Source organism: Aquarana catesbeiana, linkage group LG04 (genome assembly GCF_042186555.1).
Source record: "Aquarana catesbeiana isolate 2022-GZ linkage group LG04, ASM4218655v1, whole genome shotgun sequence".
Classification (NCBI taxonomy): domain Eukaryota; kingdom Metazoa; phylum Chordata; class Amphibia; order Anura; family Ranidae; genus Aquarana; species Aquarana catesbeiana.
The window spans coordinates 310,637,710-310,663,764 of NC_133327.1; the positions used below are offsets into that span (position 1 = coordinate 310,637,710).

Consider the following 26,055-nt stretch of genomic DNA (forward strand, 5'->3'; position numbering starts at 1 on the left):
CCTCACATCTTTATAAACATTTCTTCCATAGGATAAGGTGTTGAAAACCCTTTTCCAGGCGGAAAAAACGTTTATCTGGGTGATCCCACTCAGAATAAATGAGCTTTTTCAAGTAAATTATGAACAGGAAAAGCATGTGCTGTTTGAGGAGGCTTCAGTGACCCCAAAGAAATAGAGGGTTCTTTAACTGATTCAGATACTTTAAATGTGGAGCGGACCAATCCAGCAAGGATCTGTACTCAGACTTTCTCATCCTGAGAAGCTGCAGAGGGCCCTTCTCCACTTGATTCCTCAGAGAAGGAATCATCCGTCCCATCCCGATCCTCTGAAAGGGATTCTTCTCCCCTATCCCAGAGCTCCTTCTCCTGAGGGTCCCGGGTAACAGGGGAAGACCTAGTGCGTTTTCTTCCACTGAGTGAAGATGCAATTACGGCCCTTAATCTTTCCTCTAAATCCTTAATGGTTTGAGGAAAAAAACCTCCTTAGTAATGTATACAAGGGCTGAAGTGCCAGGAGCAAGTGTAGCCCCTGACCCCAACTGCTCTCCCTGGCTATCCGTCCCTGGCCCCTAAGGGGGGGAAGGTGCCGCAGAAAGGGAGTCCTCAGAACCTGAACGAGATCCCCTAGAGTCTCTGGTTCTTGGGGTATTTGAACCTCTTCTACCCATAGTGCAAAGCAACAAGGTGGAGGTATCACAAAATGAACACTGACTGCTGAGCGATGTAGTCCGGCTAAAAGCCCTGCTACCAAATGCCCAGTCTGGTGTTTCTTTAGTAAATGCTGCCCAGGGGAATGCCTGTGTCCCACCTTACATGCGACTGTCATCTCTGTGTCCCCCCCAAGGCTTAGTGCACCTGTAAAGTGTGCCTTTACCAGCCATGCAGCCGGCCTGTGTGGGCGTCTGAGGACGCTGTGCTGACGCCCCGCCCCCCCTCTACCGCCCCCCCCCCTTCGTTTTTTGAAAAACGCGCGCTTCCAACGCTAGCGGTGCATAACCGCCTCACAGACCCCCTGCGGCCTCCCCCTAGTCTGGGGGGAGATATCCCTAAGGCGAGCCTCCCATCCCATCCTACCTAAGCCGGCCGGAGGAGCTTGTGCAGCATGGAAACACTGAGACCGACATCAGCCTGAGAAGGTATGTGCTCTTGGCAGCCCCCGGTGGCGACAATAGACATAGCATGCAATTACTTTAAAGGAGAAAACCTACTAGAATTAAAAAATTCTGTGGAATCTCCTCTTACCTTATCCAGCCGCAGGGTTCTGTTATACAGACCCAATCTTCACCTCTCACGGTGGGCTCCGTTTGAAAAAACCTTCAGAGACCGGGGCCCCCTACGAATAGGGGGATCCACAGTTCTGGCCTGTAAAGCACCCGGCCAGAAATAAGGATAGAAAACCATTTTCTGATATGCGGGGTCCAGCTCTCTAAAAAGAGAAGCGGTACAGGTAAAACCTCGTTTCTTTGGACACGAGGCCTGGGTACCATCCAATTCGGCCTAGAAATGGATCCGGTTCGCTTGGCTTGCCCAATATAGGATATAGGATAATCCCTTTGGAGCTCAGTACAGGACATCTTTACACGTCCATCACCTAAGACACTGGTGTAAGAACTGAGGTATCCCTGCAAGGGGAGGGATTATATAGGGGGTTGAACTTCCTGTTTAGGGTGTGACCAGTGTCCAATACCTAGTGATACCTATATAACCCATCAGTAATTACTGAGGCTCTGTGTTCCGTGATGTTCGAGAAAGAAATTGATGTTATATCATTACCATCACCATTAGACATTAATAAATACATCACTTCATCAAAATTAAACAAAAAACCTTGATTGTGAAAATATATACTGATAAAAAATTAGATAAAAAATACTGATAAAAAATATATAAATATATATTGAACAAGAAAGACTTAAAAAAAAAATATATAAATATCTACCAAATATTGAATAAAGTGTTCAATAAAAACTAATATTGTGGTTCAAAGATTATAAGTCAATAAATGGTCAAAAAATGTTGATAAATTGTGTAAGTTCATAAATATATTGAAATGATTCCTTGACAGACCACCGCCGTATCCAAAAAGTGACCACCATAAGAAGTGCAAGCTTCTATTTAATAGAAAATATAAAATATATTGCACTTACAATGAATTAAAAACAAAACAGCAATAGAAGCCGGACGGCTATGCAGGACGCCCGTCCAATAGAGACGCTAGTACGCGGTGACATGCAATATATTTTATATTTTCTATTAAATCTCTTTGATGGTATAACACTATGGCGAGTTTTTTCTATCTGGGTTTTTTTATGACTGCCTGTCGGAGGTCCTTGGCTCAGGAGAGTCTGGCGATTATCTGTCATCTGGTGAATGTTAAACTCCCCTGGGATACCTGCTCTGTCCTTATCACCAGCATTGGATTCAGAGCCATTTGCCTGTTTTTGGAATAGAGGCCCGGGCCGGGTTTGAGGTCACAAGCCTATCTTGCTTGCTGTTTGGTAAGCTTGCACTTAGTAACACAGTAAACAAGAAATTATATGAGGTGTGCTGTTAGATTAGTTTTTTCACCTCAAAAGGTTTAATAACACTTAAAAAAAAAAAAGTTCCTTTTACCTAATGTATTAAAAGTTTTTCGCACTGCTACAGTTGAAAAGTTCAACCTCTCTCTCATGAAGTCTGCAATATAACCGGTAAGGACCATACAAAGCCAACATCCAAAGTAAGGAAGTGCAGAGAGGAATCCATTCTGAAAATAGACATGTGTGTCATGGTTAGTGATAGCAATGTTGGGGTCATTTACATAGCAAGCACAACCAGAAAAATCCATGCATTGTATGTGTCACATTATATATTCTTGTGTGGGAGCAAAACTTCCTATACCTGATTATACATGCAAGTAACACTATTTACTATTCCCTTTAGTGTTTCATTGTAAATAAGTTAGGGGAGCTGCTTCAGCAATGCTTTTATGCTCATCTCATTACTGTGTTTCTACAGTATATATTGTAAGCCCCAAAGGGTAAAACGATCCTCAACACATACAGGTACAGCCACATTAAAAGCAAAGGGCCAGTAAAGCTGGGTACTCACACTTTTTTTTTTCATTCAATCCAGCAGGCTGAACGAAAAATAACAGACAGATGACCGTACCAACACAAGCGATGTTGGTGTGCCGATCTCCCCCACTGTGCTATTGTATTCTAACGGGGGGCACCAACCCCCCCCCCCCCGGAGAAGACACTGATCAGTGTTCAATGCCAGTAGCTGTAAATGTGGATTGGCTGCTGGCCGGATGCTGGTTTTCCAGCAAGACCGTTGGACAGAAGCTGGCTGTGAGACTGGCTTCTGTTGGACAGGCAGCTGTACACACTGTCTGAATGTCGGCCGATTCTTGCTGAACTGGTCAATATTTGGATTGTGCGTACTGACAGTGTATTAGACCTTCAAACCAGGACTTTACACAAAATGTACTCATCGGCCCTCATTATAAGTAAATCGGTAGATTTGGATGGAGACATCATTTAAAGCAGGGGTAGGCAACCTTAAAGAGGTGGAGATCTACCTAAACATGACGGGAGAAGTTAAAGATCATAGGGCACAGTGTCGCCTTCTCACATCTGATTTAATCCTCTAAAAGCAGCACTACTGTGTCGCAAATGCGTGCATTGCACGGCAATAATGGGTTTAATTCAGGTGGCAAGAAAGCAACATATCGCCTCCTCACCACCTATCAGCACACACTCAGATTGCTTTTTAGAGGAGCAGCATTTGTGCTGCAATTGTGAAAGAGCCCTTGCTTTCAGCAGCCGCACCCTTAGGGCTCATTCACACGTAAAGTTGGGGGGTGGTAAAACAGCAGGATATAATAGAAGTCTATTGCTAAGCATAGCAAACCCGCAGGACAGCTGCAGGTACACTACACTGCACCCTCAGTGTGGGTAAACCACAGCACATCAGTGTGAAAGCAGCCCTATACTAATATGCCCAGTGTATTGCTTCACACTGACCTGAAGATCTCTTCTTCCTGCTGCTGGCACCACTCTGGAGACCAATAGCCAGGATAAGAGGTGGAGTACAGCTGGTATCACTCCGCATGGGACAGGAGTCAGCACTACAGAGGAGGCATTGGCTAATGCGGCTCTTGCTTCCTTCAACAGCTCTAACTTTACAAGTAGTCCCTCTGTATTGCACTCTGTTTGATGCTCTGGAATGGCAGGCCAGCAAGCCCAGACCGCAATCTACCAGTCACCTGTCCACGATCTACTGGTAGATCGCGATCTAAAGGTTGCTGACCTCTGATTTAAAGCAACCTCTGTGCGATGAAATTCTAGAGAGTTAAAAACCCATATCTAGTAAAATTACCATTTCTGTTCATGCACCAACTCTTTTTCTTTCACTGTTTTTCTGCTTCCTTTGGGAAATATGCATGATAGTTCATGCAACACCATTTTTTTCTTTGTCTTATACTTCGATATCTTTGGAGTTATTCCTACTACTATTCAGTACATATGAATCTCTCTAGCCTTTGGAGACATTTTGTGTGAGTCTGTTCCGCATGCGGGTTTCACTACCTTAGCTCAGACAGACAATTCTAGCGGCCCCTGTGCTGCAATACCATGTCATTGAATTCTAGCCCCATACATGTTGATGTATCTGCTCCTAAGGAAGTGGATTTTAACCAATAAATGCGTAGAGAATTATAGGATGCAGCCATGTTTTTAATACATTATTGTTCGTACAGATTATTCCACAGATTTACCCATTATCCTTAACTCCATAACACAGAGCATTTAATATCCTACATTATCGTTAACTGGAATGTGCTGCTTCATCATCTATGTGTATATATATATATATATATATATATATATGAATATGAAATGTATTCATGCTGTGTGTGTGTGTGTGTGTGTGTGTGTGTATGTATGTGTGTATATATGTGTATGTGTATGTGTATATATATATATTTGAAATTTTTATTTTACATGTACCTACTGCAATGTGCTATGTTAACCGTTTATGACAATAAACACATTTATACATTTTTTACCCAATTGTCTGTCACTTGCCTCATATAAAGTCCCAAACTTCCCCACTTCAATTTCCTGATACAGAGATGGAGGCATGTCATTACATATGCTTCATTTAAAGTCCCACTTACCTTTTCCTTTTTTATACCTAGTAAAATAAGCCTCAAAATAATAAAAAAAAAAAAGATATTCTCTACGCTTTCTGCCCTCGCTACATTGTTAATAACCCCATTTCAAAATCAGACCCACAAACCTCTTACATAAACCAAATGAAATTATGCATAGGTAAAACAGCTGCTGAACTGACCTGAATAATCATTAATAAAAGTGTATTTGCGAAACACAACAACCATGCAGATTAGAATTGAAATCTGATGCCTAATAAAACTTTGTATACTTGGAAGCATTGCATATGAACAACACTGAATAGTGTTTGGCCATTTAGTATTCTGAGAACATTGGTTTATAAATAATAATGACTTTCAAATACATATTCTAAAAAGTTAAAGGTTATGTTGTAATAAAATATTCACTTACTTCCTGTGTATTAAAACGCAGAATCTCCTTCATATATGTAGGTAATAAAGTAAGCAAAGTGTAAAATGTCCAGTTATAAGAAAAATGAGCAACAATAATAGCCCACAGAGGTAATGATTTTAGCATTGCACAGACAGGAACATCTTTGTTCTTGGAAAGCTGGAAGGAAAACAAAAACCAGACGAGATTAATACAAGCAAAAACTGTGCATGTATGTGCACAGAAATTACTATGCCACTTTTCAAACTGACAGTATGCTCTGAAGTTAAGAATTCAGCAATAAGGGTGGTTTTAAATGTTCAGATGTCTCCCCAAAAGAAACAGGTGGTAAGACATATGCAAACAACCAAATAATCAAACACACAAATAAAAAGGAGCAAACTCGCAGAGAGATGTTTCAAGATGTTCTGATTTCTAAAATTACTCATCATCACAGCCTTTAGGATATGGTTCACCTCTCTGTGAGCTGAGAGACTCTTGGTGCTTCCTTAGTGATTGATATAGGCCAAAGCCATGGCATTGTCGGATTGAATCCGGACTGGACAATTCTTTAACCTGGAGGTCCAGGTTTTCAGAGCCAGATGCACGAATCTCTAGGATGTTGCTGGGCAGGGCTCTTTCGGGTTTTGACCACTGTCCCTGGACAGTTGTCTCCTCTAGTACCGCTCCCCAGCCTGAGAGGCTGGCATCTGTCGTTACTACTTTCCAGATTATTGGTCTGAAGGATTTCCCCTTCAGCAAATTCTGGCTTCGTAACCACCAACTGAGGCTTTGAGACACTCTTGGGGACTGCCGCATTGGCAAGTCCAAAGCTTGGATCGTCTTGTTCCAAGCAGAGAGGATTCTGTTTCGCAACAGTCTTGGATGGAACTGGGCATAGGGGACTGCTTCGAATGAAGCTACCATCTTTCCTAACAACCTCATGCAAAGGCGATTTGAAGGATTTGCTTTTGACCTGATCATCCGTACCAGCTCTTGTATGGAGCTGATCTTTGCTGGAGGCAAGAACACCCTTTTCTGGGCTGTATCTATGATCAGGCCTAAGTAATCCAGCCTTCTTACTGGTTTTAAGGAAGACTTCTCTAGGTTGAGGATCTAACCGAGACTTTCCAGGTAACTGGTTGTAATGCGTACGCTTTGCCTTAAGCGAGTCACTGACTGGTCTATTAACAATAGATCATCTAGGTACTCAAACACCTTTATCCCCTGTGCCCTCAACCTGGCTAGAGATGGGGCCAGTATTTTCGTGACTGTGGCTAGCCCGAAGGGTAAGGCTGCGAACTAAAAGTGCCGTTGTTCCACTTCGAATCGCAAAAACCTTTGGTGTGCGGGAAATATAGGGACATGCAGATATGCCTCCCTGATGTCGATGGACGCCAGAAGTTCTCCGCCTTGTAGGATGGAGACCACTGACCTGATCGACTCCATTCGAAATGAGCAAATTGTTTAGGAACCGATTTAGATTTTTTAGATCCAGAATGGGCCTGACATCTCCATTCGGTTTTGGTACCGTAAACAGGTTTGAATAGAAACCTAAACCTTGTTCTTTCTGTGGGGATCTGTAGGATTACCCCTTGAGTCAATAATCGGTCTAATGCTTGAAACAGGAATTGTCTTTTCCCTGGAACCTTGGGAACATTTGATCTCAGAAAGTGAGATGGTGGAAACTCCCGAAACTCTTTTTTTTAGTTTACATAATCTTTATTTATTTTCTTCATACTTATACAAAATACATTTTTATAAATATATATCACACAAACTATAATAAGACAATTTACTCAAAATTTACCGTTATCTCCTTTAACGCCTCAGTTAATTTTCTACTTTATCCCTCCCCCCTCCCACTCCCATACTTTATCCTAGTATGTTTTACATCACACTCACTTTGAGGATGGTAATTTCAATAGGGCCTTCCTCATTGCTCCTCTCTCTTTCCTTCCCCCTCCTTCTCTTCCTTTCGTACTTTACATGGGGTATCCCATCTTCTCCAGCCAAGGTTTCCACATTTTTTCGAATTCCTTAAGATTTCCTCTCCTTGTATACACTACCTTTTCCTTCCACACTGTTTCTGTCACTATTCTAGCCCAGTCACTCACCGAGGGAGGTTTCTCTGCTTGCCATCTCTGCGCTATTAATTTTCTTGCTTGAAATAGAAACCTCATCACTAACTTTAGTTATACTAGTCGCGCCACCTATTCCCTCCCCTGGCCTAAGATCTAAGATACATAGTCTAGGGTCCATTTCCAGCTTTATGGCGAATGTCATATTTATGGTATCTAGGATCCCTGACCAGTATCGGAACAGTTTTGGGCACTTCCAGATCATATGTACCAAATGTGTATCTGTGTGTATATGTGTATATGTATCCTGACATCTAGGGCACCTTGGCATCTACTCTCCACCCGAACTCAGTCTCTTAGGTGTATAATATATGTCCTATGTACCAACATCAAAAATGAGACCTGTGTGGATGAGACTGATATCAGATGTCCTCTCTCTAATATCCTCTTCCACTGCTCATCCGATATTGTGCCAAGATCCTCCTCCCATTTTCCCCTACTTTTAAGCCGGTCCAGGCCCTCAATACTTCCTCCACATATATGTGGGTAAATTTCTGCTATAAATCCTCCAGTCCTACCCAGACTACCTATTCTTTGGTAAATAGGTGAATTACTCCAAACCGGGCCCTGTTTCTCAAATTGAGTATTTAAAGTGTGTCTTATTTGTAAATACTTATAAAATGAGTGTTTAGGTATATCGTATTTCTCTCTCAGTGCTGTAAATGTTTTTAAAATACTTCCCTCGTACAGCTGGGCCAACCTGTCTATCCCCTTTATTTCCCATTCCTTTATCTTCCCTATCGTTTCCAGCTCCTGCAGGTTCCTGTTATTCCAGAGGGGGGTATATTTTGTCACACCACCCAGTCCACTTAGTGCCTTTACTGCCTTCCAAACCTTTAGGGCTAATCTTACTGTGGGGGTTCTATTAATGAAAGAATTTGCCTCCAATACCTCCACTACTGTTTTATGTGGTGCCCCTACTATTATTAATCCCCCACTTATACCTCCTCTTATGTTTTTACTCATTCCTAGATGCTGCAGTTGGGCTGCCAGGAAATAACTCCGTGGATGCGGCACCACAAGCCCCCCCTCCCTTGTTGGTAACTGTAGGGTTTGTAAACCTATCCTGGGCTGGCCTCCTTTCCATATAAGATCTCTAAACAATATATCAGTTTTTTAAACCATTTCTTATGTACCTATATCAGAGAGTTGTGCAACAAATAAAATAATTGGGCATCCACAACATTTTAATCAAGTTGCATCTCCCTGCAACCGATAATGGAAGACGCCTCCATAGTTCAAATTTTACTTTTGAATTTAGCTAAAAAGGGGAACTATGTTATTATTTATGTATTTATTTGGGTCTTTTGTTATGTATATACCTAGGTATTTAATTATCTCAACTGTTTCCAGCTGGGGAATCTCTGATAGTATTTGCTTCCCAATAGGGTCTACTGGCAAAAGAGCTGAATTCTCCCAATTTAGTCGGTCCCGAGAGTCTTCCAAATTCTGTGAAAATGTTCATCACCTGCCTGAGGGATTGCCCTGTATCCCCCAGGAATAGGAGATCATCATCTGCATATAATGCGATTCTCTCCTCACCAGTCCCTCTCCGGAACCCTTCCATATTTATATTTGATCTTATTGCAATGGCCAATGGCTCCATTGCAAGTGCAAAGAGCCGGGGTGACAGTGGACACCCCTGTCTTGTCCCCCTTTCTGGTTGGATCCTGCCCGAGTAATCATTGTTAACTCTAATTTTTGCACCCGGACCATTATACAATATTTTAATCCAGCTAATAAATGAGGGACCAAATCCGAATTCTCCCAACACTCGCCAGATATACCCCCACTCCAATCTATCGAAAGCTTTAACCACATCTAGGGACATAACAGCCCTTGTACCCATATTCTCCATTGGTGTCTGCACATTGAGAAATACCCTCCTAAATGTTCATACTGGTTGATCTGCTAGGGATGAAACCTGTTTGGTCTGGATGTACAAGTCTGGAAATAATTTTATTTAGCCTAGCTGCCAATATTTTTTACCAAGATTTTAGCATCTGAACAAAGTAGGGAAATGGGTCTGTAAGACTTAGCTTCCAATGGGTCTTTCCCCTCTTTATGCAGAACTATTATCGTTGCCTCGGTCATTGATGTAGGTAGTTTCCCCTCCTCTTTCGCCCAGTTAAAGAAGCTCTGGGAGCAGTACTTTCCCATAATATTTATAGGTTTCTACTGGGAGACCATCTGGTCCTGGGGATTTCTGAGTGGCCACTCCCAAAACTCGTTTGTATCCTAGAGTCACTGTGGAGAAAGCCCATCTGTCCTGAGTTTCCCTCTGCCAGACTTCTGCGAAATGCAGAAGTCTTCCCCCAACCTTGGTGAGGGGAGACGCCTCTTCATGAAGAGGTTTTAGTATTCTGCTTTGTAGTCTTGCGGCTCCAGGTCTTCCTTTGAGCCTGACCCTGTGATTTTCCTCTGGAAGCTGACGGTGGAAGCCGTCGCCACTGCTTAGACGCGGATGCGCTTGGCGCAGGAGAGAGAGTCCGTTTAAATGAAGGACGTTTATACTTTCTTTTGACTGGCAAAAGAGTACTTTTTCCACTGGAAATTATCTGGATATATTTATCCAAATCATCGCCAAATAGTCACTCCCCATGAAATGGGAAACTATGGTGAATAGAATCCATCTATGGCAAAACATAATGCTTTTGGCAAAATCGCCCAACTCACTGGCCTGTTATGCAGGGAGCTTGTTAGGGCCTCTGTGAACTGGTCTTTTAAGGACTGACAGATGCCTATAGCTGCAATTGCAGGCTGAGCAACAGTACCTGCTAAAGAAAAAGAGGATTTTAACAGGAATTCCAACTTTTTATCTGTTGGATCCTTTAGCATTTGTGCATTGTCCACTGGACAAGTTAAACTTTTATTCACACTGGAAATTGCAGCATCTACTGCTGGAACTTTCCTTTTTTTGGTGAATTTTTGCTCCATAGGCTAGAGAACTGAGAATCTCTTTGGAGGGAAAAAATGCTTATCCGGATGATCCCATTCGGCATAAATAAGCTTCTCTGGTAATGTGTGGACTGGAATCGCATGCACTGGTTGTGAAGGTTTCAAGGAACCCAAAGAAGAAACCAGACTTTCAGCTGACTCTGTTAGGGGTAGCATGAAAGTGGAGCGAACCATGTCCGTAAGGATTTGTACCTCAGATTGTGAAGCTGAAACTTCAACTGTTGTTTTCTCCGCAGAGGACTAATCGGTTTGTTTTTCCCGATCGTTTGAGGGCAATACCTCATCCTGTCCCCACTGTTACCCTGGTAAGGGGTTTGGAGTGGGAGAGAGGGATCTAGCCAGCTTCTTATCCCCTTTAATGGAGGATGTGATTAAAGCCGCTAATCTTAATTCTAAGCCCTGCAGGGCAGAGAAAAATGCATCTTCAGTCACATATACAGGGGCTGAAGTGTGAAAAGCAGTTGCACCACCAATTGCTTCCAATGACTCACCCTGGCTTGCCATGTCAGGTATCTCCAGAGAGGATGACAATGTGGAGGCATGTCTGGAGTTCCCAGCGCCTGGGGGTGGTTTTGGTGCCTTAGTAGTAAGCCTTGAAGCCATAGTGCAAAGCACAAAAATCAAAAGGTACTCTAAGAACTGTTCTATTTACTTGAACAATAGTAGGAAAAACAGTGGTGGCATAGAATGATCTAATGCTAAACAATACATTTTTTCCTGTACTGCAAATGCCTGTGTAAACCCCTCACGTGCACCAGCGCTTCTGTGTCCTGTGGCAGCCTTGCTTCAGCTACTCTGATAGACACTGTCTGTTTCATAGAGTATCAGCTTTAAGCTTTTTCAGGTGTGAGCCTGATTGTCTATGCGCCACACCCTTTCCTGTGCTTTAGCAAGAGTCACCTCAGAGGGGAGGCAGGGGAAGGGGATTTACACAGCCTTTTTATCAGCTTTTCAGATTTATGCTTGTTAAACATAACATGTATCCCTATCCACTCAGTTTCCCCATTTAAGGGGAGAGGAGACCCCCCTCCCTCCAGCTGCTGAGACACACGCTGTATTAGCAAAGATTTAAACAGGGTCTATACACTATTACTCCCTCTAGAGGAGGCATTTTACAATATAATTGAAAGAAAAAAGTCATAGGTGGACTTTGCAGTTCCTATGCTTTCCTCTTACCTTTTCCTTGCTGCAGGATACTGCTGTAAACAGACAGATCCAAACTTCACCCATCACGGCGGGCAGCGTGTTTAAACCTTTAGCCCGGGTTCACACTACAATGGGCTGCAGATCGCACAGGAGCGCTGTGCGTCCCTGTTCCCCTTTTCAGGGACGAATCAAGGCCGATTCTATGCCTGAATTCGGCCCTGAAACGGAGCCAAATACGCACAGCGTTTTTGTGCAGTGAGCTCCGCAGCCGCCCCGGAGATTTTTTTGAACCGGCTGCATAGGGAGCCGGTCACATTCTCCTGCTATGCGAATTAGATGTGCGGAAACGCACATCTAATTCGCATTGGTGTGAACCCGGGCTTAAAGACTGGGGCCATTTTAATAGGGGTTCCACTCCTTTGGACCATGTATAGCACCCCTCAGGACAGCTTTAGGTAATGTAGCAAGACCAAAAAGAGTCCTGGTTCCTAGGGTCCAGCCCTCAAAGAGGAGCGTTACAGGCAAAACCTTGTTCTTATATGTGGGGCCCGGGTACCATCCTGGAGCCGTAGTGGCGGGATGGATCCGGTTGTAGAGGCTTTTTAAATCCAGCATGGATCCCTCCTGGAGCTCCGCAGAGCACATCTTCAATCGTGCCAACACCTTTAGACACTGGCAAAAAAACTGAGGTACTCCTGGAAGGAGGAGTGGTTATATAGGGGACTCAACTTCCTGTATTGGGTGTGCCAGTGTCAACACCTGAAGGTAGCTATAACCCACTAAGTAAATACTTAAGGCTCTGTGTCCTATGATGTACGATAAAGAAAGATTAGAATTGTGTAGATGTCCCAATATTTATGGACCTGACTATATGGGTGAAATGGATTTCTCTTTACAATCCACAAAAACTGGATAGAAGAACAACTCTTTATTATATTTATTCCCCATTTCTGTTTTTGCTTGCATTGACCTGACCTGCATATAGAACATCTGCTTGCATTATGTTTAAATAGTGTCACATCTCTTGCCTGGTAGCATTAATACGACACTGGACCGAGTTTGTCAATTTCACTGTAAGCACTGGTAATAAAAGTTGTGTACGAGCTTGCCTTCTAAATTCAATGTACATTTCCATTTAGAATAAGGCTTCCTGTTCCCTAAAACAGGAAGTCCTGAGTTTATAATGTATTGACAGTCAAAGCAAGACCCTCAGAAATCTGAGAGCAAACACTGCTGACATTTCAGAAATGTTCACCTTTTCTGACAGGCGTGATAACAAAGTTTCTATAGTTGAGAGTGAAACTAAATTAAGCTTAGGTTCCAAAAACAGAGTTTTCCTAAATTACTCATTGTCTCCACTTTCAAGGAGTGAGTGACCTTGACAGGTAATCCTGTTAAAAAAAAGGGTTCCTGTACCATTTAGTTTTATACCCTTAATGAGCATGCTACATCTCCCCCTATGCTCTCCTCAGATTTCCACTCACCCCTATTTTCTCCTTTATAGAAGATCATCTCCTATCACCTGTTAGCACTACTAATCTCAGGACTCATGCATAACCTAACTTTTTTGCACCCCCTTAAACCCCTTCCTCTCCATCAGTAAATATGGGGAAGCTCGGGTGGCAGGAGGGGATAGCAGCACAACAAAATATTTAGCACTGGTGCCATTTAGAGAAGCTGGAAAACACATTCAAAATGCCTATTATAACAGTTTATTAAATTGTGGTAGTTCGTGCATTAGTGGAGGATAGCTTGCAGCATTTTTTGGCTAAAAAATGTTGTATTATGAGGATGGAACCACATTTAAAGTAAGTGGATAATAATACATTCTGATTCAACACATGGGGCGGGTGGGAGGTCTGGGAGTGTCTAACAATTTTAAACCTTTGCGCTTACACCTACTGAAGGTTTTGTTATGAGGTTCTTTGCTCTTCCTCTTCACCGTTTACTATAATGTGTTTTCTTAGCTTACCATGGCCCCCCCCCTACATTGTCAGGCCTGATAACAGGTATTACCTCAGAGAGGGACCCGCGGATCCCATGTGATCTGTTTTTGTCGTTATTTGTGTTTTCTTTGTATAATTTTTGGTTACTCAGGACAAACTGTTAGTGCTGTATGGTTTTCCATGATATGGAGCTCTATATGTCTATGATCATCTTTGTTTTGTATAAAATTATGTTTAAATAAAAGATTATAGAAAAAAAAAATGCAATGTGTCCTGTGGGCCGTGCTATGAAAAGAAATAGCCTGCACCATGTCCTTTTGTGTCGCAGAGCATTTTTTTGAATGGGCTTCATAACACAGCACTCATCAACGCATGTGTGCACTGCAGTGCAATTTATTCTGGAGTGAATGGGCCTGCAGTTAATCAATCCCACTGTCTTAACAGTATATGTACCATTCCACAAAAAGTGAAGGGTAAATATTTGAAACATGTTCAATTATGAATGGAGAAAGTACAAATTTAATTTACTTCTAAAGTGGTTGTAAAGTCAGAAGGTTTTTATATCTTAATGCATTCTATGCATTAAGATAAAAGCCATCTGTGTCCAGCAGCCCCCTAATAATTATCAGAGTCCCATCTCTAACCAGCGATGTCCACGAGACTCGGCGGTCCGGGACTCTCCCTCATGATTGGCTGAGACACAGCAGCAGTGCCATGGGCTCCCGCTGCTATCAAACTCAGTTAGCCAATCAGGGAAGAGAAGGGGCAGGGCCAAACCGTGGCTCCGTGTCCGAGTGGATAAACGGTGCTGCAGCTTGGCTCAGATGCCCCTATAGCAAGCTGCTTGCTGTGGGGGCACTTAACTGGAAGGAGGGGCCAGGAGCTCTAGCCAGGGAATCGAGAAGAAGAGGAACAGGGCTGCTCTGTGCAAAACCACTACACAGAGCAGGTAAGTATAGCATGTTTGTTATTGTAATAGAAAAAAAAAAAAAAACACGAGACTTTACAAAATCGCTTTAAGACGTTTAGTAGACATGTGAAGACGTTTTAATAAGAGTAAAATTCTATCTGTAATTCCCATGCACGCTATTACATAAAGGTTACGATTGTTGAATACACATATGTTATACATACTTCATTTTTGAGTGAAGAAAGGATATACTCCTTCTCGGGATCTGAGATCGAGCGATGTGTTTGTGGGTTATTGCTAACGAAAAGGTACCACAATATAAACCAAAAAACACCAAGTGTCCCTGCATGAAAAAAGTACCAAGCATAAACAAAAGCTTAAAAATCGTAGCAGAAATTGTCACTTTTAAAATTCAAATTTCCAACATATACAAAACACACAATACCTACCAAAAATATAGAACACATAAATCCAATCCAGATAGTAACAGATTAACCCAGAGAGGGGAAGAGAAACAACTGTCCCAAGCTGTGCCCCTGAAAGACAAATGCATCAAATATAATAAAAAACACCAGTACTGTGCATTATGATAATGCAGTTTAGAATGATAGGACGAGTCAACAAACATACTCTAGTCTAGATGTTCACAGGCATGACTGCTACAAACTTGGCAGCCGTTCTTCTACATATTTTTGGTAAAAAAAAAAAAACGTAATAAGCGATTATTGATCGGTTTGCGCAAAAGTTATAGCGTTTACAAAATAGGGGATAGTTTTATGGCATTTTTATTAATAGTTTTAATTTTTTTTTTAAATGGCGGCGATCAGCAATTTTTATTGTGACTGCGACATTATGGCGGACACATCGGACATTTTTGGGACCACTGTCATTTATACAGCAATCAGTGCTATACAAATGCACGGATTCCTGTGTAAATGACACTGGCAGTGTCTGAAGGGCCTGGGATGTCTGTGGGTGGTTGAGCGCCACAGGTAATGCTCAGTGCTCCTGTAGACTGGACGGTGATGAAAGGGGGCGGGAAGGATTAAATGACATTTCCCACCTGCAGTGATTGTAGGCAAGTATGTGTATGTGTGTGTGTGTATGGCTGTATTGGATTGTGAATGCAACTTTACTGTTTACAGCACTATGACTTATTGAAGTTGGACCCTGTGCGGTCCACGTTTCTCAACCTGCTATACTTCTAGTACATGTTTTCTCCTCCGTTGAGGAATTGGGATCCACTGACACCCGGTTGTTACTAATAAGCCCTGCTCGGCTAATGTTACGGAAGAACGTGACATAGGTACGAGATGTAGCCGTCTATATATTTCTGTTATGTACTATAACTTGTTTTTTCATGAACAAAATCAATAAATAAAAATGTTAAAAAAAAAATAAGATTGATGCAATTTGTGATGAGATCTAAACTGTACAGATATCTCCCCCACCTAACATTCCATGTCCACTTGAACACTCATACTTCCCTCTTTTAACCCTGTTACCATAGAGGTGGCTGCAAATTTTTTTCTCAATAACAATAATGGAAAATGTTTCTTGATCAGCCGATGGTCAGCGAGTATTGTTAGGGCCCTTTCACACTGGGGCGGTCTGCAGGTGCTATTGCGCTAATAATAGCCCCTGCAAACCGACCCGAAAGTGCCGCTGCTTTGTCTCCAGTGTGAAAGCCCCGAGGCAGGATGGGAAAAAAAGTCCTGCCAGCAGCATCTTTGGAGCGGGGAAGGAGTGGTGTATTCACCGCTCCTGCCCATTGAAATCAATGGGACAGCGCGGCTATCCCGCTGGCAAATCGCCTCTGCAGAGCTTTGCGGTGGTTTTTAACCCTTTCTTGGCTGCTAGCGGGGGGTAAAACCCCCCGCTAGCGGCCGAATACTGACGGTAAAGCGCCGCTAACAATAGCGGCGCTTTACCACCGACGCCGCCCCAGTGTGAAAGGGGCCTTACAGCGGAGATTCCTCTGTCAGAATACAATGCCTCAGCAGAGGGAATTCCTCCATCCACCTTGCTTGTGAGGATGGAGGAATCTTTTGCTGGCTGAAGGAAAAAAAAAAAAAAATTAACATTTTTAGGAGCCCCGTGGGGGGCTTTGGTGAAATATCAGGGGTATAAAAAGGCCGCTGATGTTTCACTTTTGAGACAGAGAAAGGAGATTGAAGACACAGCCTCAGCTGCACAGAATTAATTGACAGGCAAGCTCTGTACAGAGCTTGAAGCACAGTACACACAGTTTACTATGTTTCCATAATGAATAGACCACTGACTCCATTCAGAAAAGGCTTCATCCTGACAGGTTCCCTGCGGCAGCTGGCGGGAGAGGGGAAAATCCTGCAGAGCTGTGGGGACAAGGGGGGGGGGGGGGGGGGGTTGGGGCAGCAGAAAGAAGCTGGATAGGGGGCGGCTGCATATAAAAAGGAACTAATCTCTCCATTTCCCCCTGCTTCTCCTCCTCTCCCTCCCACAGGCATTTAGCGACTGCAGGAGGAAAATTCAAGTTAGACTTACCAGTAACTTGTTTTCCAGGAATCTTTCAGGACAGCACTTGAGAGAGTGACTCCTCCCCTTGCAAACAGGAAACACCTCTTCCACCAAACTTTAAAAGGAGGCTCCTTTCCACACATTGTCAGTAGTAGTAGAGAACCTACGGCCCCAAACTGGAACACATAATCGAGATATGATTAGTCACAGTGTGTATAATATATATATATATATATATATATATATATATATATATATATATATATATATATATATATATATATATATATATATACACATACACATACATACATACATACATACATACACATATATATATATATATATATATATATATATATACACACATACACACACACACAATAGGGCGGGATGCTGCTGGCCTGAAAGACTCCTGGAAAACAAGTTACCGGTAAGTCTAACTTGAATTTTCCCTAAACGTCTTTCAGGACAGCACTTGAGAGGATAACAGAGACTTACCCCCCTAGGGAGGGACCACAGCCTGCAGAACCTTTCTGCCAAAAGCCTGATCCCCTGCTGACAGGAGATTCAGTCTGTAATGACGGACAAACGTTAAGTAGCTTGACCACGTAGCCGCCTTACAAATCTGATCTGGGGTGGCACCAGCTCTTTCTGCCCATGTAGTGGCCTGGACTCTCGTTGAATGAGCCCTAATTCCCAGCGGGGAAGATAAACCCATTAGAGAATAGGCTACAGAAATAGCTGTCTTAAGCCATCTAGCCAATGATCCTTTTGATGCTTGTTGGCCTTTTTTGTTTCCAGAAAAAAGAACAAATAATGAATCTGAAGCTCTAAACCCTCCTGTTACTTCCAAATAATGTAATAGCATACGTCTTATGTTCAAGTTGTGAAACTGCTCTTCCTTTTCACCCGAAGGGTTAGCACAAAAGGTTGGTAGAGTAATCTCCTTAGACCTGTTACTAAAGCTTGCCACTTTTGGCAAAAACCCTGGATCTACTTTAAGGACAACTATCAGGAAAAACTGACAAAAAAGGCTCTTTTACTGATAGGGCATGCAGTTGGCTGATCCTTCTTGCTGAAGTAATTGCGACCAGAAAAATAGTTTTCAAAGTTAAATTCTTTAGGGATATAGCCTGTAAAGGCTCAAATGGTTCTTTTGCGAGAGCTTGCAGAACCACCGAGAGATCCCAATTTGGGAAATGCCTCACCGGGACCGGTCTAGGCCTGGAAAGTGCTTTGAAAAATCTCATGATCAGAGTTTCTGAAGATAAGGATCTCTCCAGATAAACTCCCAAAGCGGCCACCTGCACGTTAAGAGTCCTGACCGCAAGATTCTTGTCTGCACCTTTTTGCAAAAACTCCAGCACTGAAACTAGGTCTTTAACCTCCCTATGTTCTGAATGAGAGAAAGAAACAGACTTTCCATACTTTGGCGTAAATATCCCTGGTTACCTTTTTCCTTCTGGAAAGCAACGTAGTAGTTAAATGTTCTGAAAAGCCTTTGCTTTTCATTAATTGCTCCTCAGATACCAGGCAGTGAGTTTTAATCTGCCTACAACTAGATGATGCACTGGCCCCTGAATCAACAGATCCTGACTGAGTGGAAGATGCCAACATGGTTTGATTGCCAACTGAAGAATCATGGAAAACCAAGCTCTCTTTGGCCAATATGTAGTAATCAAAATTATTGATACTCTCTCCTTCAGTATTTTTCTCAACACTAATGGGATTAACCGGAATGGAGGAAAAGCGTACCCTAGTTGAAAATCCCACAGATGTGCCAGAGCATCTATCCCCTGAGAGCAATTGTCTCTCTGAAGGGAGAAAAAATTCGGGAGCTGCGTGTTTTGTTTTGAAGCAAACAGGTCTACCTGCGGAAGGCCCCAAGTACTGGTGATTAATGCAAATACCTCCCTGTTCAGACTCCACTCTGATTCCTGAACTTTCTGTCGGCTCAGATAATCCGCCACTTTGTTTAATGTGCCTTTGAGATGGACTGCGGATAGAGATAGTAAGTGGTTCTCCGCCCACTCCAGAATCTCTACTGACAGTAAGTGAAGAGCCCTGCTTCTTGTGCCTCCCTGTTTGTTCAGGTAGGCTATGGTAGTGGCATTGTCCGACAAAATCTGGACATGGCAACCTATGAGGTCTTGAGAGAAGAAAGCTAAAGCTAGGGCAACCGCTTTTAGCTCTCTCCAATTTGAGGATTTTTGGGCCTCGAACTGGGACCATGTTCCCTGTGCTAAGGCTTGACCCATGTGGGCCCCCTATCCTCGCAAACTGGCGTCTGTTGTGACCACTTTTCCGATTGGAAAAGACCAAAGAAGACCTCTTTGCAGTACCACCTGACTCTTCCACCACCAAAGTGAACGTTTGACTCTGGTGGGGATCTTTATTTTCGTATCCAAACTCTCTGTCCTGTGGTTCCATGTTCTTAGAAGGAACCTCTGGACAGCCCTGAAATGCAGCCTTGCATATTGGATGGCTGGCATAGAAGAGGTTAATGTCCCCAGAGCCGACATAACCTTTCGGACTGAAATCAGTTGATTTGTTTGTAGTGCCGTTATTACCCTCTGAACCTTGATCTTTTTCTCCTCTGGGAGAAAAATCTTTTGCTCCACCGAATTTATCAAGTAACCCAGAAACAGTACTTGCTGAGCTGGAATGAAATTCGATTTTTAAACATTCACTATCCACCCTAGTGACTCCAAATGACTGCGTGTTCAGATCCTCCTGAAACTTTTCCCTGGATGGGGCAAAAAAAAAGGAGGTTGTCCAGATATGGAATTACCGCAATCCCCCGGAGTCGAAGAGGGGCGAGAGCTTCCGCCATTATTTTCGTAAAAATACAAGGGGCGGGCGACAGTCCGAAGATAAGAATCCCTCAGATTGATTGATGCCATGAAACAATCTTTTGTCAGAATGTTCCTGACTGTGAAAATTGAGTCCATGCAAAACTTTCTGTATAGGACTGACTTGTTCAGGGGTTTTAGGTTGAGGATAAGACGGAAGTTTCCGGATGGTTTTCTTATCAGAAATGTGTGTGAATAGAAGCCCTGACCCTGTTCTTCTGGGGATACTGGTATCACTACCTTCTGGTGCCTCAGATCCTTTAAAAGGTTTTTCATGGCCAGGGCCTTTGTTAGATCCCTTGGTAAGTTTGTTACAAAGAATCTTTCTGGCGGGCGATCCGAAAACTATCCTGTAACCTTGGGACAGCATGTCTAAAATATATTGACTTTCTGTCATGCTGGCCCAAAGGGGGAGGAAACTTAGAAGCCTTCCCCCCCACTGGTATGCACAAGTCATTGCATTTTACTGGAGGCTGCAGGAGGATGGAAAAGGACATTTCCTTTTCCCTTTCCCTTCTGTGATGCCCAATTTTTTCTTTTCTCCTGGGGTTTGGTTTGTTCTTGAGCCCTTTGGGAACGAAAAAAAACGTTTAACTGGCTGTTTTTTTCTTTTTGATAGGGAAAGACTTCTTTTTATCAGCTGTTCTATCCAGAACTGCATCTAAGTCAGGACCAAAAAGCAAGTCTCCCAGAAACGGTATCCCACACAGCTTGTTTTTGGATGCCGTGTCCCCCGGCCAAGTTTTCAACCAAAGAGCCCTTCTGGCCAAGTTAGCTAAGGCAGCAGATCTAGCTGTCATTTTAATTGATTCTGCTGATGCATCAGAAATATATGCAACAGCGGCAGACAGAGTCGAGAATTGCTGAGACATGGGCCTTAAGTTGATCTAACCAGACCTCCATATTCCTGGATATCACCGTAGTTGCCAAAGCAGGTTTAAGATTTCCCATGATGGATTGCCATGCCCTTTTTAGTAGCTGGTCCATCCTTTTATCCATGGGATCTCTTAACACCCCCATTTCCTCGAAAGCCAAATCTGTTGACCTCAAGACTTGGGAAAACGCGGCATCTAGTTTGGGGCTTTTGTTCCAAACCGCCGCTGGATCTTCATCAAAAGGAAAACGCCTTTTTAAGGCTTTGGGAAAGAAAGGTTTTCTCTCTGGCTCTGTCCACTCTTTCTTAATAGTCTCAGAAATAACTGAGTGTACTGGGAAATTGCGATTTTTGTGCTCGCTGAGCCCTGCATACATTTTATCATGCAGAGATAACTCCTTTCTTTCCTCTTCCAGACCCAGTGTGGTATAGATTTCTTTTAACAGGCCATCTACCTGTCCTAAAGACAAAATTTAAATTTTGAAGGTAAATTTTCTCCTTCCTCCCCCTTCCTCCACCGTCGGGACTATAAGTGAGCCTTGAGAGGACTGTGAGCTGGTAGGCTGACTCAGGGATGGGTTTGCTAGCGAAGAGCGAAATGATTGGATAGTCGCATCAAGTTCTTTTTTAAGAGATGCAATCAAGTCGCTGCAAGCGGAAGAAGCTTCTTCTTTAACTAGCAAATCAATACAAGCTTGACATAACGTCTTCTTCCATCCTTCAGGTAGTTTGGATTTACATGAAGGGCATTTCCTTTTTGCCACTGGATCAGAGCTCTTGGCCTGCCATAAGACAAAAAAAAAAAAAAAAAAAAAAACCATCCCAGTGAGACAACCTGTCCTTTTTCTTGAAAGGATGCTCACCACAGGTGCACAGTAAAAACTAAACTGCCTCATGTGCCCAGACAGGCCCCTGCCACTGAGGGGGGGAGAGAGAGAGAGAGCCCACAGTACAAGGAGGAGGAGGACAGTATAACAACTGCCCCTTACCTGGGCCTTGCTGGTGCCTGTGCCTGTCCCACTCGCTGCCGCCATAACGATTCCATCGAGGAGCGCTTGCTGTGTTGTGTGGCTAAAAACGCTGGTTCCGGACTCCAATAGCGACAGTGTGCCGGACCGGAACCGCTAAATAAGCACCAGCCCCGTTCCTCCCCTTTCCCTCTGTGATTTCCGGCGGAAATGACGCCGTACGCCTGTTCCGTGGGCGCCGCCCCCTTCCCGGATGCCTCACTTCCGGCGGATGGAGCCCCGTTGCCATCCCCAAGATGGCGGCAGTGAAATAACCAACAGGCAGTGGACCAGAGAAAAAACCACAATAAACAGCCACCGCCTGCCTTACCGCCGCCTAGGATTGATGCCCACGACAGTCAGACTCAATTCCAATTTTGGTGGAAGAGGTGTTTCCTGTTTGCAAGGGGAGGAGTCACTCTGTCAAGTGCTGTCCTGAAAGACGTTTAGGGAAAATAGAGAGGTTGGTTCCTCTATGCCAGTGTTTCTCAATCTTTTTCCAGTCAGTGCACCCTTGAAGTATACCTCTAGGTGCATGGGGCTGCACTGCAACCACGCCGCAACTGTGTGCATTGCACGCAGTTGGAGCATAGTGATGATGCATTTAGGGGGTTAAAACAAGCGCTGAGGAGGCAACATATTGCCTCTTTACCGCCTGTCAAATGCCTCTGAAAAGCGATCTGAGCATGAATCGCTTTTCAGAGGAACCACATTTTCTTGCTGGTACTTTGAACAAGCGGTAAAAAAAGATCAGTTCTAATTGTACACATATGGGCGGTCACGATTAAAATGTGCATAAACGCATGTAAAGACACATACAGTACATAGATAGCCTTCTAAGAAGGCTATCTATGTACTGTGTACTTCCAATACCATTTATTTACTGACAATGCTGACAACACCCAAATCTATATTTCTTCCCCTCAACCCACCCCATCTCCTTGTGTATTACTAATTTACTAACTGACATATCAGTCTGGGCGTCACACCACTTCCTCAAACTCAATCTTTCCAAAACTGAGCTCATAATATTTCATCCCCCACGTGCCCCTTCCCCAGACTTTTCCATCAAAATAACTGGCACAACTATCAGTCCCTCCCCGCATGCCAGGGTGCTAGGTGTAATCCTGGATTCTGAGCTCCTTCTGCCCCACATTCATTCACTCTCTAAATCTTGCTGCCTTAACCTTGGTAACCACTCAAAAATACTGTATGACTCTTAGCCGTAGAGAAATACAGTGCGACCCTTACTGGATAAATACTCTAATATTTAATAAAATTTAAAGGATAAGTTCACCTTTTTGGGCAGAATTTCACTTTTCATAATAAATAGAAGCCTTTTGTAATATCATTTCTGGCCCAGCAATCCCAATGTTCTTATCTCTCACTTACCTCATCCAAAAAAGGGTTTAAAATGTAATGTTTCTGTTTGGAGTTTTAAAACATTCTTTCTGGTTGCATCACTTCCCGTAGATCATCTCCCATCATTCTCTGTGTTTTTGCATCACAGAAAAGGGTGTAAACGGGCATGTATCACCAGTCTGGACCACACCTCCCTCATTACAATACCACCACCTACTTCTTCCCTTAACTACTTCAGATCCGCGCTATAAGCCGAATGACGGCTACAGCGTGGATCTGCTTTGCCGGGAGGGAGTCTATTGACGTCCTCCCCTTTGTAGGCTCGCAGCTCACGCTGTGATCACCCAAGTCTCATTGACTCGGGTGATCACAGATCTGAGTAAGGGGCCGATCCCTGCCCTTTACCACATGATCTGCTGTCAGCCAATGACAGCTGATCACGTGATGTAAAACAGAAGATCGGTAATAGTTTTCTTTTTCATCTCATGCTGACAGCGAGGACAAAAAAAAGCCAATCACCGGCTTCTGTTTGAAGGGACATTGGTCCCGAAGAGGAAGAGCCTCGTATGTATCCACCAGTATTGCCTGCCAGTACCACGAATCAGTGCCCACAGTAAGTGCCAGCAGTCAGTGCCACCTAACAATGACCACCAGTGGTGCCAATCAGTGCCTCATCAGTGCCACCTAGAAGTGCTGCCTATCAGTGTCACCTACCAGTACCGATCAGTGCCCATCACTGCCAACCATCAGTGCCACCTATCAGTTCCCTTCAGTGCCCCCTATCAATGCCCTTCAGTGCCACCTCTCAGTGCCCACCAATGCCACCTCATCAGTGCCACCTTATCAGTGCCCATCAGTGCAGCCTCATCAGCGTACATCAATGAAGGAGAAAAATTACCTGTTTGCAAAATGTATTAACAAAATATAAAAACGGTTTTGTTAAAAAAAAAAAAAAAAAGTACAAAAAAAAATAAAAACGGTCTTTTTTAATTTTTTTTAAAAAACAATAAAAAAAAAAAAAAAAAAACGCAGAGGTGATCAAATACCACCAAAAGAAAGCTCTATTTGTGGGAAAAAGAAATTATAAAAATTTGGGTACAGTGTTGTATGATCGCGCAATTGTCATTCAAATAATGACAGTGCTAAAAGCTGAAAATTGGTCTGGGCAGGAGGGGGGTTTAGGTGCCCAGTCACATTACAATCTGATTGTGAAGTGTCCTTTAGATCACCCATCAGAGATGTAGTGCAAGGGCCTGCCTGATTTGATACAAATTGATAGATTGTTCAGGTGGGTCCTTCTGTTCCATAGTTCTAGTAAATCTAAAGGAAATTGTACAGTGCTTGTACAATCAGAATGCATAGTGTATGGCCATCTTTAACTACTTACAGACCGGAAGATTTGCCTGCTTAATGACCAGGCCATTTTTTGTGATACGGCACTGCTTCGCTATAACTGACAATTGCGCGGTCGTGCAACGTTGTACCTAAACAAAATTGAAGTCCTTTTTTTTCCCCACAAATAGAGCTTTCTTTTGGTGGCATTTGATCACCTCTGCAGTTTTTATTTTGTGCGCTATATACAAAAAAATTGTGACCATTTTGAAATAAAATCACAATAAGCGTATATTGATTGGTTTTTGCAAAAGTTATAGTGTCTACAAACTATGGGATAGATTTATGGCACTTTTATTATTTTTTTTTTTACTAGTAATGGCGGTGATCAGCGATTTTTAGCGGTACAGCGATATTGCAGCGGACAGTTCGGTCACTTTTGACACATTTTTGGGACCACTGACATTTATACAGCGATTACTGTATAAATGTCACTGGCAGGGAAGAGGTTAACACTAGGGGGCGATCAAGGGGTTAAAGGTATACAGAAAAAACAGCGCTGGCAACTGGCACAATATAAATATGAATGTAGCTACAAGTGGATAATATCACTATATATATATATATATATATATATATATATATATATATATATATATATATATATATATATATATATATATATATATATATATATAGACAAATTGCATTTAGTGAAAAAACAAATATGTGGTGAAAAATATTAAAAATAAAAAAAATGTAGTGTTTCTGTTTGGAAACAGAAACCATGAGCAATCAAAAAAAAAAAAAAAAAAAAATTATTATATATATATATATATATATATATATATATATATATATATATATATAACAATGTGAATAAGCATATTATAGGAAACCAATGTGAATAAATATTGAAATAAGTTCCGGATGAATATAAACGTTCCTTTAGACAAAAACCCAATAAGCAATGATGGCAGACTTCTAGCTCCTCATCCAAGGGATTGCATACAGTCATTTAAGAAAAGATCTATTCCTAGGGTAGTCTATAGAGTAGACGCTCCCGGGATAGAATAGACAGCTACTTGTGGTCAGTGGTCAGAAAGGGCACTGTACACAGTTATGTAAAAAAGTTTTGTATCAAATTTTATTATGGTGATATTCACCTAAATCATTAAATTTAAAAACATTATGTTGCTTCCCGTTGAGATAAATTGATTCAAGTCCTCTGACAACATGTCATAAAAAAGTGATACCTTAAATGTATAATCATACAGACAAGGTATCAATGTTACAAATGTCTAACATTCAGACAAACAATACTCACATATAACATTTAACAAATAACACATAATGCAGGCGCCTGAAGTGATCCATCCCTGTCTGGCAGTCCCGGTGGCTAAATGCCTCTGTATTAATGTTAGTGATATGTAATAATATCATAAATCAAACCTGATTAGGTGATCAATATCGGGAGTGCCAG

The 26,055-nt window shown here is 42.6% G+C and overlaps 1 protein-coding gene across 4 annotated transcripts in view; it reads right to left on the bottom strand.

Moving 5' to 3' along the window:
* SLC17A5 (solute carrier family 17 member 5) overlaps window positions 1–26,055 on the bottom strand; it is a 198,939-nt gene that overhangs the window by 21,988 nt on the left and 150,896 nt on the right. For all 4 annotated transcript variants that reach the window (XR_012243890.1, XM_073626804.1, XM_073626803.1 and 1 more), the window contains exons 5-8: window positions 15,096–15,182; window positions 14,871–14,989; window positions 5,567–5,725; window positions 2,613–2,745 (exon numbers count right to left, since the gene is read on the bottom strand). Coding sequence is in view for 3 of the 4 variants with exons in the window: in XM_073626804.1 (XP_073482905.1) it covers window positions 2,613–2,745; window positions 5,567–5,725; window positions 14,871–14,989; window positions 15,096–15,182 (498 nt within the window). In the remaining variant the exon portion in view is untranslated. The remainder of the gene's footprint in view (window positions 1–2,612; window positions 2,746–5,566; window positions 5,726–14,870; window positions 14,990–15,095; window positions 15,183–26,055) is intronic.